The following is a 14,980-nucleotide window of genomic DNA, read 5'->3' as shown; positions in this document are numbered from 1 at the left end:
AAATATATTTTAACAGTTTCATTGGGAGTCCATCTTTGATTTGGAAGTGATTTAGCAAAATAATGAATGCACATCTGGAATTCGTTCACTATGTCCTTTTAATAGCATTTTTCCAGATCAGTCATTCCTTGAGGGTATTTCAATAGCTAGTCAGCAAAGTTTTAATGGACATTTTTGAGTTGCACACTCAGCAGTGGAGAATAATACTGATTTGAATCACAAAGTAATATTATCTTAAAAATAAATATTTCAGGATTTTACTTTGGTGATGTCTTGAGGACAAAGGTTTGGTATGTTTGTGACTGGAATGAAGCTTTAATAAATGTTCTCACATGTACCTGAATAACAATATAATATGTATAAAATCTACAAATGTAAAAATGTAATCATGCTTTTGGTTTGGCATTTTAATAATAATGTAAATGTAGAAAAATTTTCCAAGTATGCAACAAAAGTGGCAATACACTTTTTCCTTGCTTTTGCAAGGGACAAAGAGAATTTTTCTATTTGGGATCAACTCAAATGAGTAATTTTATACTCTCCAATGATTATTCCTCAATAATACCATTAATATAGGAGTTATATTGACTTCTTTTTAAAGCTTTATTTATTTGAGCATCAGAGTTACAGGGAGAGAGAGAAAGACATCTTCCATGTGTTGGTTCACTCCTCTAAATGGCTACTAAGGCTAGAGCCAAGCCAAGTCAAGACCAGGAGCCAGGAGCTTCATGCAGTCTCCTGAATGAGGAGCCAAACACTTGGGCCACTTTCTGCCTCTTTCCTAGAAGCTAGTTGGAAATGGAGCATCTAGTACTTCAACTGGGACACATAGAATGCCAGCCTTGCAGGTGATGACTTTACCTGCTATATGACAATGCCAGCCCCTATGTTATTTTCTTCATCTGGCAACGATATAATGGCATCAAACCACAGAGTCCTCCAGTGTAGCTTAGGACATAAACTCAAAATTTGAAAAACAAAAACTCTTCAATATCTTCCATTTCCTAAATTTATTAAAAATATTTACACAGTTTGGTATGGATGTAAGTGAATCGTAATAAACTACAGTGACTTTTTGTATTAGGTGTTAATTTATAATGCTATGTTTTATCCATTATGAAATATGAGTGTCTTCTAAAAGTTAATACGGCAATGAAGTTAAGTGATGCATATTTTAAGTATTTTGAGATCCATAATTTTTCCATAATATGTATTTTCCAAGTTCTTTTTGAAGGCCTCCTTGTAGACCAGCAAAAGGCATATAAATATATATATGAATTGACATTAAAGTTGTTTTTGAGACATTTCCTGACCAGTTAATATTTCTAAAATATATTTTATTTATTTACTTGAAAGGCAAAGTTAGTTAGAGGGGACAAGAAAGAGAAAAAGAGAAGAGAGAGAGAGATCAGCCTCTGATTCACTCCCCACATGGTTGAAATGGCCAGGGCTGGGCCAGGCTGAAGCCAGGAGCCTGAGATTCTATGCTAGTTTTCATGTGGGTGTCAGGAGCACAAAAATTTTGGCATCATCTGCTGCTTTTGCAGACACATTAGCAGAAAGCTGGACTGGAAACAGCAGCAGGGACATGAACTGGCACTCGTATGGGATGTTATTGTCACAGGCAGTGCCTTAGCTTGCTTTGCCACAATACTGACCCCAGTTCACTTTACTTAATGACCATTCAATATTACCTAAAAAAAAAAATCAGCTATCTTTGTAAGGGGGAATATTTTAATGCTTGCTATTCTAGTATGGGGAAAAAATCAACAGGGAGAGTCGTCTATTTTATTCAAATATTCAGATGTTCCATTATGCAGATTTAATTTTAGGATCAAACATTTATTTAGAAGTGGCACACTTTCAATGCAAAAAGGTCTACTTTCTGTCTCACTGAGCTCAGTCAGAGCCTTAAAAACTGAAAAACTGCAGGCTCTCCAATAGAAAGCCTCTGGTTGCAGAGTGTTTTCTCTCTGTAAGTATCACTCGTATTTTTTTAAAGGACAGCATCCTTGATTTCTAGAAGTTCAGCAATGGCCGGAGATCATGGGTTTGGAAGAGCAGCTTAGCTTTGCTCCCTAATGCTAACAGAGAAGAGCTGGTAGTGATAATGTGAACCTGCAGCACTGGTGCAGCTCAGCTGAATGTGTACTCGATTCTGGTTCCCAGCCCAGACAGCTCCTTCTCTACAGCTGCAGGATGTACAGCAACAAGACAAATGTGCTAGGCATTTAGCAATTCTGGCAGGTGGGGAACATGCAGTGTGAAACTGGAATGTAGATTCTGTAAGGACAGAAAGTTTGTTCCCTGCTATACTGAGTTATCTAGAACACTTTTTTGGCATATGAAAGTTACTGAGAAAAAAACCCTGTTTAACAAGAAAGTTAATTAGATTTTAAGATACCAAACTGTTTTTACTGGATGGATGGTGCATGCATACATGATGAGCCTGCCATTACAGTGTAATGGTGACTGAATCAACCACTTTTCCTTCACCCTCATTAATTTTTGTATTCATGTATAACTGCATTTTACTTGTGTTTTTGAATAATCAATGTAGTGATTTAATGCATGTATGTCAAGTATTTTATGCAAAATGGCTAGTTTATTCTATTGTACAAATGGGCAGGGGAACATCACCTTTGGGTGCTGGAGATAAGTCATCTGAGTTCTTTTCAGAAACTGTGTTGACACAGTATTTTATTGATAAAATATAGATGATTACCATGGTTACAAAGTAGAAATAGTACTTAATTAATCAATTATTTAAAATGAATAGGTTCGACAGACGGCCAAGATGGACTCTAAATGTACGTTACTTGAAAGTTTTAGTCTCTCATCAGAAGTAGCCAATATAGAAAATGCAAGATGCCATTTGCTGAAAGTATTGATTAATATAGAGTTGATCTTAAACTCGAAAGTCTTAGATATCAAAATCTACATTTTCCTGGAATAGGGAATATGTTTTTCAAGAATTTGGGGGAAGGCATGATAATATAGATGATGCAATTTATTTACCTCTTAAATGTACCCATTTGTTTCTGGATTTATCTGTAGAGTGGACTCACCTCCTTACACCTCGCAGCCCAAGAAGATAAAGTGAATGTTGCTGAAATTCTCACCAAGCAAGGGGCTGACAAGGATGCTCATACAAAGGTAAAGAAGTTTTATAAATATTGTGGTAAGTTCCGGCTTGCCAGACTCTCCATAGTCCTCTGTTTGCATCATCCCAGGTCCGTATCTTCCTCCTCAAATGCTCCTTCTGAAGCTTAAGCTAATCATGATGGTCTTTTGGTCACAAATATGGAATGGGTCACCATTTTTGCTTCAGTCAAGTCCAGTAGACTGGCATGGAGTCAGGGTCAGTTGCAAGAAGCCTCCACTTCTATAGGCTTGAATCTGTCCTTGCGTCTGTTGCTTTAGCTGGTCCAGATGACTTGCTGTTTTCTTCCTGTACTTGCTTACTTTCATGCCCTTTGTTTTCAGATGGTTTTCACTCTCTATGCCATTAAACTCTTATCCAGTTTTTAAGAAGATTTGTTTATTCAAAGTCAGAGTTAAAAATGAGAGAGGGAGAGACATCTGCTGGCTCATTGCACACTTAGCTGTCATGGCCCCTGACTGGGCCAAACTGAAATCAGCTTACTGGAGCTTCATCCAGGTCTCCAACATTGGGTGGTAAATGGCCCAAAGGTCATCCTCTGATACTTTTTCCAGGCAATTACCAGGGAACTAGATTGGAAGTAGAGCAGCAGGAACATGAACTGGTGCCCATATGAGACAGCTTTGTAGATAGTGGCTTTACTCACTAAGCAACACTGCCAACCTTTAAATATTACCCATTTTCTTGAGCTCACATTATTATGTCTCACCTGCATCTCCTACAGACACACCTGTCAGAGTTAGCCTCTCATGTTTTCAGGTCATACAATCAGAGCCTGTCTCTTTCTCAAAGTAGGTCATATATGTATTTGACATGTGTCTATCCTGCTAATGCTAAACTTTATCTGGCCAGGTATATACCTATATCCATGTTTGTGTCCACAGGAAACATCATATAAACCACTCCGATAATATCTGTACAATACAATTGAATTTCTACTCGCCCTACAGCAACTGATATTCTACCTAATGCTTTTCTCTAAAGAGTATTTACCACTAAAGTAATAAAGCTACTACATCCTTTGTTTGCAGCTTGGTTACACTCCTTTAATTGTGGCCTGTCACTACGGAAATGTGAAAATGGTCAACTTTCTTCTGAAGCAAGGAGCAAATGTTAATGCAAAAACAAAGGTAAAATACTTGTCCTTTTTTCATTTTCCATAAGCAAAAAGATTCAGCTAATGAATAGACAAACAGCTTACTATGGCTACAAATGCTTGGGTTTTCTTGTCTTTATTTTTTTCTAATCAGACTTGAAGGAAGCAATGAATTTTTAAAAATTGTTTGAGACCTCATTATAATGACCTTGCCAGTCACATAGATTAGCTTCAGAGCTTCTGTTGTCAAGGTGAAGCAGGAACCATCAACTTCACAATTTGCTGCTGAATACACTAAATGCCTGTTAGGAGAACTTGGTGTTCTAGAAGCTTTCCTTTATGTTGTTTTAGGGATTCTCCTCTCCTCTTTCGGGGAAGAAATATAGACAGGCAGCCTAAATTGCGCACCTTTCATTTTTCATGAAGTCTGTCACATCAGGAACATCACATGGTCCTGTTGAGTGAGAAAATGATGTATAAGACCTGAGCTGAAAGTTCTGACAGATAATGTAGAGCTGATTTGACCACAGCTGTTTTTCCCAGTGGTACCTGATAGGGGTCTTGTTCAGCCAAGCAAGATTGAAAGCTAATGTGTAAGCACTTAGTACACTTCAGTGGGTTCCAAAGGAAGAGAAATGATTCCTGTAATGGCTGCTGCTGTGCATAATAGAGCTTAAAACTCCAGCTTCTTTGGCCAGATAAACATTCACGCCATATCTTAAATTCATAGAATATCAGGAATCTTCGTCTGCAGCTGTGTAAGTTCAAGCAAGCTACAAGAGCATATCCAGACATTTTGGAGGCATCATTTAAGATATTAGCAATGAAATATATGTAAAAGTCTTCTAAGCCACTCTTCCTGTTTATGTCCTCATAGAAGTAGAAAGAGTAATTTCTCTACAAAGAATATTTATCAGCTGATTTATAATAAACTTGTTCTGCTGAAACCATGCTCATACTGTGGATATTTGAGATTCAAACTTAACAATCTACTGCCAAGAAAAGCTGCTTACCTAGTTTCTAATCAGTTTGAAAGATATCAAGAAATCATGCTTTGAGATTCCTCTGGAAGTCCCAGTATAAATTCTCAGACATTAGCTCCCCAAACCTTTTGTGCTGAGCCAACTCACAGGTTAGCCCTCCAGGGAAGACATTATCATTGGAATTCTCCTGAAAGGTCCAGCTGTCACAGTACAAGCCATCTTGGCAAGGCATCAAAATACCATATCTTTGTGTTAACTTTTAGATTGTTTAGATGGTTTAACCATTAAGAAGTCAAGCACTGTATTATTTAGACAATATCAGAATCCTCCCCCATATTTTGTCTTCATCAAATAGACGTGTCTCTCAGAGTCATATCTCTTTTTCAGATTTTTGTTTGCTTTTAAGTGAACTGTGGAACTTTTATTGTTGCATTTGGAACCACTTGTCTGTAAGACAGTACATGCCTTGAAGGACAGTCTTGTAATAAGTTCTTCAGAATTTGTTTTATTTAGAATGAGATCTCTGCTTAAAGAATTATGTTTTCTCCTTGGCTTCTCATGTGTATCCATAGATATTAAAGATTTTTTTCATTGCTTGGAGGATGCAAACCTATGTGTTGCCTTTATTCTCCAAACATCCATTACTTAATCTAAATGATTTTATCTTATAGGAATATTAATTGCTTAAAGTTAAAATGAAACTCTGTCACTTTGGCTTGAGGCAAGGGAGCCTTGGCTAATGGTGTGTTTAACTTGTGAAACAGGTTGAGAACTGGAGTATTTAAGAGGAAATTGTCTTCATAAAAAATATGATGCAGAAGTTATCAGTCTTTTCACCAAGGGGGGAGGAACAATATTGGCTGGCTTTTTCATGTAATTTCATCAGCTAAAAAAAATTATGGACAATTTATTTCGTTCTTCCCCAAATTTGAAATTTTGACCATTTCCATTTATTCAAGAGAGGGTGTGATTTAGGGATTTGGCTAATAGTAGGACAGCTGGGCTTAGGACTTTTGGCCAGATGGCTCATGACAGCGATTTTAAGCCTCCACCAAGTATTCATATGAAGGCTTTCTTGTCACTCCAAACTTCCTGGTAAATATCCCCCCTTGTCAGTAGCTACAGGTGGAAGTTAGGTCATATCAGGACCGGAGGATACATTTTGCTGCCCACAGTGTACACTGTGGGTTCTTGTATAATAACCTATTGAAGGGGAAGACTATTACTTTGGCAACATTCCTGTCTATTCAGCATGATTCATTTGTACATAAGCTGAAATGTATTAATATAGTTTGCTTGACTATATAATGTCCTTCATGTATTATAAATAACTTTATGCTGTTATTTAGTGCACAGTACAGTGAATAGATGGTTGTTGAATAACTTAACTCCACTGATACGGAAGACATGAGTTAAATTTCATTGTTAGAACATTATGAACACAAAGGAAAATAAATATCACTTTATGCATTTCAAGTGTTCATGGTTCCCTGATTTGAGAGAGTTCCCTGGATAAGCTAATAGTTCCTCAGACCACTATAATTGCTGTGTGTCTCTAGCTTTCCTTGGGCCAATTCCATCATTGGGAAATATAGTTTGAGCAAGTCTGGAAGAGGAATTCCTGAGGATGTGCCAGACTTAGGGACATGGCTCAAGGCTCACACATAGGAACAAATTCCTTTGCAAAAGGTCATAGTGAAAGTGTAAGAAGAATCACATAATATCCATATATAGACACTTCATGAAGATAAGTAAATATGTGTGTGGGTTATGAGGCAGCAGTGATATTGAATAAAAAGGATATATATCCTTGCATGTATAAGGTATGAATGCACTACTCAGAACTTAGAGTCCAGAAGAGCTGGGGTTTTGAAAGAATAAGTTACAAGTATGTAGAATTAAAAAAAAAAAAACTAGTGACTTTGATAGCCATTGACTGTCAGGATGTTGTATACAGGATTTTATTGACTAGAGAAATTACCTGTTAATATTCAGTCTTGTCTCCTCTGATTAGTTCACCCAATCATTTGTTCATCATTCATTTCGCCCTCTATTTCATTATGAAGCACTTCCCATGTAACAGGTACCCTCATTTTAACTGTCACATCCAGTATTTGGCACAAAATGAATGCTCACTAAATGACTGCTATTGCTGTTTGTTTGGATTGCTAAGTAGAACTTTAAAATTAATGTGCATTTGGGACTGAGCGGTACCATACCAGTACCCACCACAATTCTGAGTAGGATTGCCCTCGCGCTAACCTTACCAGCAGTTTCTCACAGGTCATGAAAGTTTCAGCCAGGGTATCAAAGCTTTTGTTTTAAGGCTTTGGGCCGTCCTCGACTGCTTTCCCAGGCCACAAGCAGGGAGCTGGATGGGAAGTGGAGCTGCCAGGATTAGAACCGGCTCCCATATGGGATCCCGGTGCGTTCAAGGCGAGGACTTTAGCCACTAGGCCACGCTGCTGGGCTCAGCTTTTGTTTTAAAACGTGTGTATTAAAAGAGAGCCACTCTCTTCAGAAAAATATTTCCTTAGTTGTCTGTGTGCTCCTAAGTTCTCTGTGTGTACCCTTCTGTGACCAAAGCTATTTTCTGAAAGGGGAATAAAATGTAGACTTAATGTCATTGATTTCAAATCCCCACACGGAATAAAAGATGACTTAGGAAAGTCATGTTAGGAAATATTAGGAAATGTTAGAAAAGTCATGATAAACAAGGTGGTTTATGTGTTCCTCCTTTGCCTTTGGTGAAAAACAATTTTACCTTTCTTTGCTTCCTAAGGATGAAATTTCAGTGATTATGCCCTTCGTTTTTTCATTTCAAGTCTTTTCTCAGCAAACCCATTTTAAGCGTCAATTAGTTAAAATATAGAAATGGAATGTGCAGTTTGCACATCTTGTTGTTCTATAGTCATTCCCTCCTGTTTGTTTAGCAGACCATAAGGTGTGAGGGAGTGTTTGCTGCTGAGAAATGGGCTGCTGGAAATAACAGGCTCCCAATAAGCAAAACAGCATTAAGGCTAAAAAATTCACAATGAAGGCTAACCTACTTTCCCTCTCCTTTTGCAAATCGTCCTGGGTCCATGCCACCCTGTCGTCCACAGAACGGCTACACGCCTCTGCACCAGGCCGCCCAGCAGGGCCACACGCACATCATCAACGTGCTGCTCCAGCATGGGGCCAAACCGAACGCCACCACTGCGGTAAGGCACACATGTCTGCCCCTTCCCAGGGCCTCCTTCCTCTGTTCTCTTCCTGGTCTACTCTGTCTTAATTGAGCTTCCACAAATCCTGCTTAAATAAGCCCAGGACTCTGGAAAGCCCCAGATTTCTTGAAAGCTTTTGCAGGAGTCAGTGTCACTTCCCGGGAGTGCTTTTCCCAGGAGGGGAAGCCATTGGCCTGAGTCAGTTGGCCTTCCCTGGAGAGTGGGGCCCTCCTTGGGCTGTTGGAACATCCTCTGCTTACAGCTGGAGCTCAGATGTGAGCACACATCTCCCCCTCCCTTCTGGTCTCCTTAAGGGAGCACAGTTTCCAGGATGCTGGCTTAGACACAGTTCATTGGGATGTGGAGCCATTGAAATGTAAACTAAGCGGTGCAATTAAACAAACCAGACTCCCAAGCAGCCTGGGCTGGATGCAGCCTGAATTGCTTGCTTGTTTTATTTTCCTGCATAGTGCCTCTGCACAGCTGTAGCTAAATATGTTAGTTAGCCTGTTCCCTGTGGTTACATCTCACATGCAGCAGATGGCCTAACCTCTCGGGAGGAAGAAGTGTGTACCTGGACCTCACTAATATTTTCTGGAGGCTTCATTCTTAATTCAAGGGGTACTTTTCTAAGCCTGGTCCAATATTTGCAGAAGATATTTGACACCCTTAGGGTTAAAGCTCAAGTGCTTCTTATTAAAAAAAAAGAAAGAAAAAGAGCAGGCAGATGCAAGCTTGTTGTGTTACCATGGTGACCTGGGCTATAGACTAAAGAAGTTACAAAGACGGATTTAGATGTAATGGTAAAAACTAGTGATTTTCCTAAGCTGTGCCTTGTTTTGGAAGGAAATGCTGGCTCATGCAGAGCCACGGGTGATCTCATTGGCTCCCATCGCAATCCTCCCTCTCCTTTCTCACTCTCTTTCTCCCGTTCCCTCTCTCCAGAATGGTAACACCGCCTTGGCCATTGCGAAGCGGCTGGGCTACATCTCTGTGGTCGACACCCTGAAGGTTGTGACCGAGGAGATCACCACCACCACCACGGTGAGTACCAGGCGTCCCTGCAGCCCTGCAGTCTGTGTCTCCAGCACATGCTTTTGCACTCACAGAGTACTTGGAGCTCTTCCTCGGGAACTTCTTTTGTTGACTGTACTACGGAACACTCTCAGAACTAACTCTGCAGATGCCAGTGCTTTTTATAACAAATGCAGAAATGCGAGCTGCTCTTACTCACAGAAATGCATATCAAATGTGTGTATGTGGGATTATAATATCTAGTTCCTTTCTCTGTGCTGCTCTCCGCTCCCCCCTACCCGCCCCCCCAGCTCCTCTGCTCCCTTCCTTTAGTTGTGTGTGACACCTACTGCTGGCATGGTGGTAACACACTCCACAGGAAACTGCCTTAGCCAGGAGGTCAGGCCAGCTCTGCTCAGACCCGGTGCTGTGATCCTGACAGGGTCGAGGGCACGCTCCGTGAGAACAATTCCTTCTGACTTTGCTTCTGCTTCCAATGATTGCTTCTTGTTCAAGGAGCGAAATGCATGTGCCGAGTAGGTAAACCACACCTGCTTCATGAAAAAATGTCCGTGTTCCCTGTTTTGACTACAACGAGAGAACAGTAGAGGTGGCATTTGCCGGGGAGGATTGCTACAAAAGACTGTGATAAAAATGAGTCCGAGTGCTCCAGGGCCGTTCAGCTGAAGCAAGGCTCAAAGGAGGCCTCCTAAGCGAGGGAGGGCTGCTGAAATGCTATTATATATGCATTTCTTCACTTATTAAGTGTTCACCTGAAGTGTGAATTCTGCTAAGAACAACAGCTCTTTATTTTTGGAAAATAGAAAAGTAGCACAACAGTGAATCATTACATGAGTTTTAAAGACAATAGGATGATAAGTCACCCAACCGAGGGTCGTCGGTGAGGCTCTAATAAGGGTCCAAGCAAGGAATGAGGCATATGAAGTTTTGGAACATTTGGTTCTTTTTGATAGATGTGAGGAAGAAGAAAGGAATTTTGTTCCGCAGGCTGACAGAAAGTCCCTGCTGACAGACACTGAAGTGGATGGACTACAGTTGGTTTAATGTGCAGTTTTAAGTAGAGTGGCCATGATTTATTAATGAACTGTCAGATACAGAATGAGTTTAGATGGGGAAAAGCGACACTGTGTGTTTTCTCAAGCAGAACTTTAGCTAGAGCAGCAGAATATTTTTAAAGATTTAAAGTATAGTTTTAATAAATTATGTAGGAAGAAGAAAAAAATAGCTGTTACCACTGTCCAGCCTTGTAGGTCACTGTATATGGCTGAATCTTAATGGCTGTGTTTTATCTAGGATTTCAAGTAACAGAAAGTCTTCAGAGCTGTACATGGTTTCGACTTTAGTTGACATCTTTAGAACAATGTGTATATTACAGACAAATGAAGGCTTTCGTGCCTAGGGTAGCCAAAGACGTCTGTTTTTAGAAGTCATATCTTCGGTCAACTTTATCTTTCCCTGTTTCGGAAACTGTGTATGATGTGCATTTTTACCATGTTACCACTAGATGGCAAGCTTGTATCTGTTGTATCTTCACTTCGGTTCATTTCCTTACTTCGTTTCTTCACAATTTATGACACAGAATATATGCTGAGTTCTATATGGAGAGCAGAGGACTTACAAGGTGTTGAACCATGTTCCTCCCCACTAGCAGTTTATGTTTTCAGGAGAATGCAGAATGATATTTAGGCTTTGTAAGAAATGAATTATTCTCTTGGATCAGCAAAACTATGCGAACTCATGTGTCCAGTTTAAAAAGCTCTCCGGTGCTTAAGTATTGAGTAGAGCAGGTGGCTTTAAAGAGCCATCTTTTCAAAGGGGGCAGTTTGCATTCTCTAATTTTCCTGTGCTCTACTGCTTCTGATCAAGCTCTCCAACACTGAGCTAGGAGTTAGTATGTATGGCCACAGGGGCAGATCGCACTCCTTCCAGTTGCTATCCTGCTAACTATTATTATTTACACTCTTTAGGGGAGTAGTGCTTAAAAAAAAAGCACTGTAGTAACAGCTCAAGTTTGTAGGTGAAATAGCATTTCTGAATTCAGCTTAAATACTCATTATCCACATTAACTAAAACTCACCTCTTTTATCAAAACAATAGTTTTAGTTAAGGATTTTGGTGCTTCTGTACCTTTAACATCTGCTGCTCTGACGTAGATTCTGTTAGTATGCATTGTGAAGTGAATTTTTTTGTGAAATTTGGAAGAATTGGAATGAAAATTTATTATTATTTTTGTGCATAATGGGTTCTCCTTACTTTACACGTTGTTTGTGAAGAGGTTTTTAACCATTTTTCATTATAATTTCATTTTCACATAGTGTGTTATTAATGATATTTAGAACAACAATTAACATTTAGGATCAAAGCTGTGCCAGAAATGGAAGACAGAATTAGTATTCACATCTAGATTATTAGGTGCCAAAGCCTTGCTCCCAACCACTCAGGCGTAGCTGGTCTTGATCTAACTGAAGCTGGGTGATCGTGAATTTTGTGAAAGAACCTCTTTTAATCTAATGTTTAGCAACAACCAAAAAAAAAAACCCAGCATAATTAGTGATCTTTTCTGACATATTCAAAATCACTTTCTAAAAATCTACAGATTGACTAGACGCAATTCAGAGCTATTAACTGATGGCAGCAAATAACAAGAAAGACAATTGGACAGTGAAATTAATAAGACTGAATATATTGTTGCTGTCATTGAGCTATGACAGTTGAAATACAGCAACACAATTTTGCATTCATTGTATTCCTACTCTGTAACATCTGAGCAACCATGCAAACTTCTTTGATCCAAGCAAATTTCCTTTTCTTTTCCTCCTTACATGGTTCTTTCTGCCCCAAAATATGAATCGAGTCATTGTGTGGGGAGCACAGGAGGGTGGTGGTTTGTCAAGGGAAAAGTTTGTCCTGCAGAATTTTCTGAGATGTTTTGAAATCGTGTTCCGTTTCCTTAATCTTTGCATCCACAGCTTTACTTTGCGAAACACACAGCAGGGGCTATGAGACAGCTGAGCCTTCTCTTGGGGTTACAATCCCCAAATGTTTGCCAGGACAGACATCAGAGCTGGAGGGACACATTTCTGGCAGGAGAAGCCAGCGGACAACTCTGGGAGAAACTGTGAGCCATGACTCACCCTCCACTTACTGATCAGCTATCATCAATTACTTTTATTGTGTATATGACCTTAAAGTAATTGTATTTTATGTTGCATAAAATCAATTATATGTCCAATATAAATTACTAATATAAAATGCATATGTTGTATAAATGATACATATTTATCATTGAAGCAACCAGGGAATTTTTTAACAGATAATGTGAAAGTTTTAAATCATAATTTACTTGATGTTTTAACTCAAAGTGGAAATCATAAAATGACAGTCCATGAAATACATATAAAGTTATTTGATGCACTTAGAGGAAGATCCATAATCTTTTTTATTATTTTTTTAAATAGAGGAAGTGGGTTTTTTTAGGTTCATGGTTTTGGAGATTCACAGTCTCAGGTCACGCACGCACAATGACCCAGCATCTGGTGACAGAGGTCCCTGGGGGTGGCAATACATTGCATGGCAAGAGGAGTAGGCATGAAAATCTGTGTCTCTTCTAACAAAACTATCATTATGCCATCATGGGAGTCCCACCTCATTTTTAAAAAATGTTTATTAATTCTTAATGGAAAGTTAGATTTACAGAAAGAAGGAGAAACAGAAAGAAAGATATTCTGCCCACTAATTTACTCCCCAAGTGGCTGCAACAGCAGGAACTGAGCTGATCTGAAACCAGGAGCCAGGAACTGCTTCTCAGGACCATGTGGGTGCAGAGTCCTAAGGTTTTAGGCCATCCTCGACTGCTTTCTCAGGCCACAAGCAGGGAGCTGAATGAAAGGTGGAGCAGCCTGGGCATGAACTGGCACCCATATAGGATCCCAGCACATGCAAGGTGAGGGCTTTAACCACCAAACTATTGTGCTGGGCCTGTTATTTATTGTATTTTTTTTCATTAGGAGAGAATTTTATCTTTAGAGGTGTCATCTTAAACTGCAAGAATGTCCATCAAATATCACTATTAATCATGCCAAAGGAGATGCCATATTCTCAAACTGTCCACTTAACCTCCCAGATATCTCAAATCTACCATTTGCTGACTTTCTATAGCCCTGTTTTGATTTTTTTTCTGTTTTTTAAACAAGAGAAAGCAGATACCTGTTGGTAGATTGTAACTGTCCATATTCATATCGAGATATAACATAATTAATGAACCCAAATTACAGGAGAAAGCGAAAATTCTGCAGAAGGTTTTCTTTTATTATTAAAGGGATGAATTGTCCCTTCTTGCACAAACAACATCAACAGTATATATTATATTATCATATGCATCTTTAAATCCTCTAAAATCCATATTTACATAATATTTATAAATCCTGTGTACTTCCTTACAGAGACATTCCACTGAATGCAGAACCTTTTCGAACTTTTGTCACTTTTTTTTTCCAATTTGCTATAATTCTCTTGATTGCTTTTAGTTGACTAGTAATTATTTTTGGTGATCCATCTTTCTTGAGACTTTGCAAAGCATTTACCTTAGTTTTTATAGAAGAAAATATTGGTAATGTTAATATTTAATCACAGAAGTTGTATTAAGATGTATATAAATAAGTCTAAAAATTTGGATGGGATATGACAGATGAAGCAGTGCAAGTTGCCACTGTGCATTGCTGGGGATATGTGGTGTGAGGGATTGATTGATCAAAAGAATTGGCCAACTGAAGATCAGTTGAACCTACATTTTCTCTTTTAGGTCATAAACCAGAAACTCTTCACTATTTATAAAACAGTATATTAAGGACTTGTGCTTCATAGTCTTCGGTTCCCTATATCATGAAGGCCAAAAACTCATTATTAATTGTTTCCATCCACTCATCCTACTTACTTTGCCTTATTTTCTGATTTAATTATATCTCATTAAGCTTGTGTATCATTTACAGTGTATTTTAACTCTTAAGTTGACTTGTTATCCTGGCCTTAACATTAGGTTCTATGACAGAAGGAGATGTCTGTGATTGCTAATATTCTGTGTACTATTCACATGGACTTGCAATTTTATTGAAATTGATATAAACATCATGCTGTTTATCAGATAACATACTGGTGCTTTGATAACCAAATGTTCAAAGAACATTTTGTTTAGAAAGAGAATATGTAGTATTTGTTATGACATTAATCATGAGAAGAAAAACTTATCTGTCATCCATTCAATAAGTACCTGTTGATGGCCTTCTAAGTATTAACTACCATATCATGTGCAGGTATATACTGTATTTAACATAGAGGACAGGCCAAGTTTTGGCCTATAGCCTATAGTGCTGGCCAATGGGCTCTCGTCCGTGTCCCAGCTGCTCCGCTTCAAACGCAGCTCCCTGCTAATGGGCTGGGACAAGCTAGTGGCCCAATTTGCTTGGGTCTCTGCCACCCACATGAGAAAACTAGATGAAGC

General features: G+C 38.9%; 1 protein-coding gene across 7 annotated transcripts in view; it reads left to right on the top strand.

The window, feature by feature from the left end:
• The window catches only part of ANK2 (ankyrin 2), a 306,741-nt gene that overhangs the window by 212,223 nt on the left and 79,538 nt on the right, over window positions 1–14,980 (top strand). For all 7 annotated transcript variants that reach the window (XM_040966587.1, XM_040966586.1, XM_040966588.1 and 4 more), the window contains 4 exons: window positions 3,058–3,156; window positions 4,195–4,293; window positions 8,347–8,445; window positions 9,394–9,492. In XM_040966587.1, coding sequence (XP_040822521.1) covers window positions 3,058–3,156; window positions 4,195–4,293; window positions 8,347–8,445; window positions 9,394–9,492 — 396 coding nt within the window. The remainder of the gene's footprint in view (window positions 1–3,057; window positions 3,157–4,194; window positions 4,294–8,346; window positions 8,446–9,393; window positions 9,493–14,980) is intronic.

Source organism: Ochotona curzoniae, unplaced genomic scaffold (assembly GCF_017591425.1).
Source record: "Ochotona curzoniae isolate NIBS_2020 unplaced genomic scaffold, NIBS_Ocur_1.0 scaffold_4506, whole genome shotgun sequence".
In the NCBI taxonomy this organism is placed as follows: domain Eukaryota; kingdom Metazoa; phylum Chordata; class Mammalia; order Lagomorpha; family Ochotonidae; genus Ochotona; species Ochotona curzoniae.
Note: the sequence above shows the minus strand (reverse complement) of the source record. Positions and strands in the feature narration are given on the sequence as shown.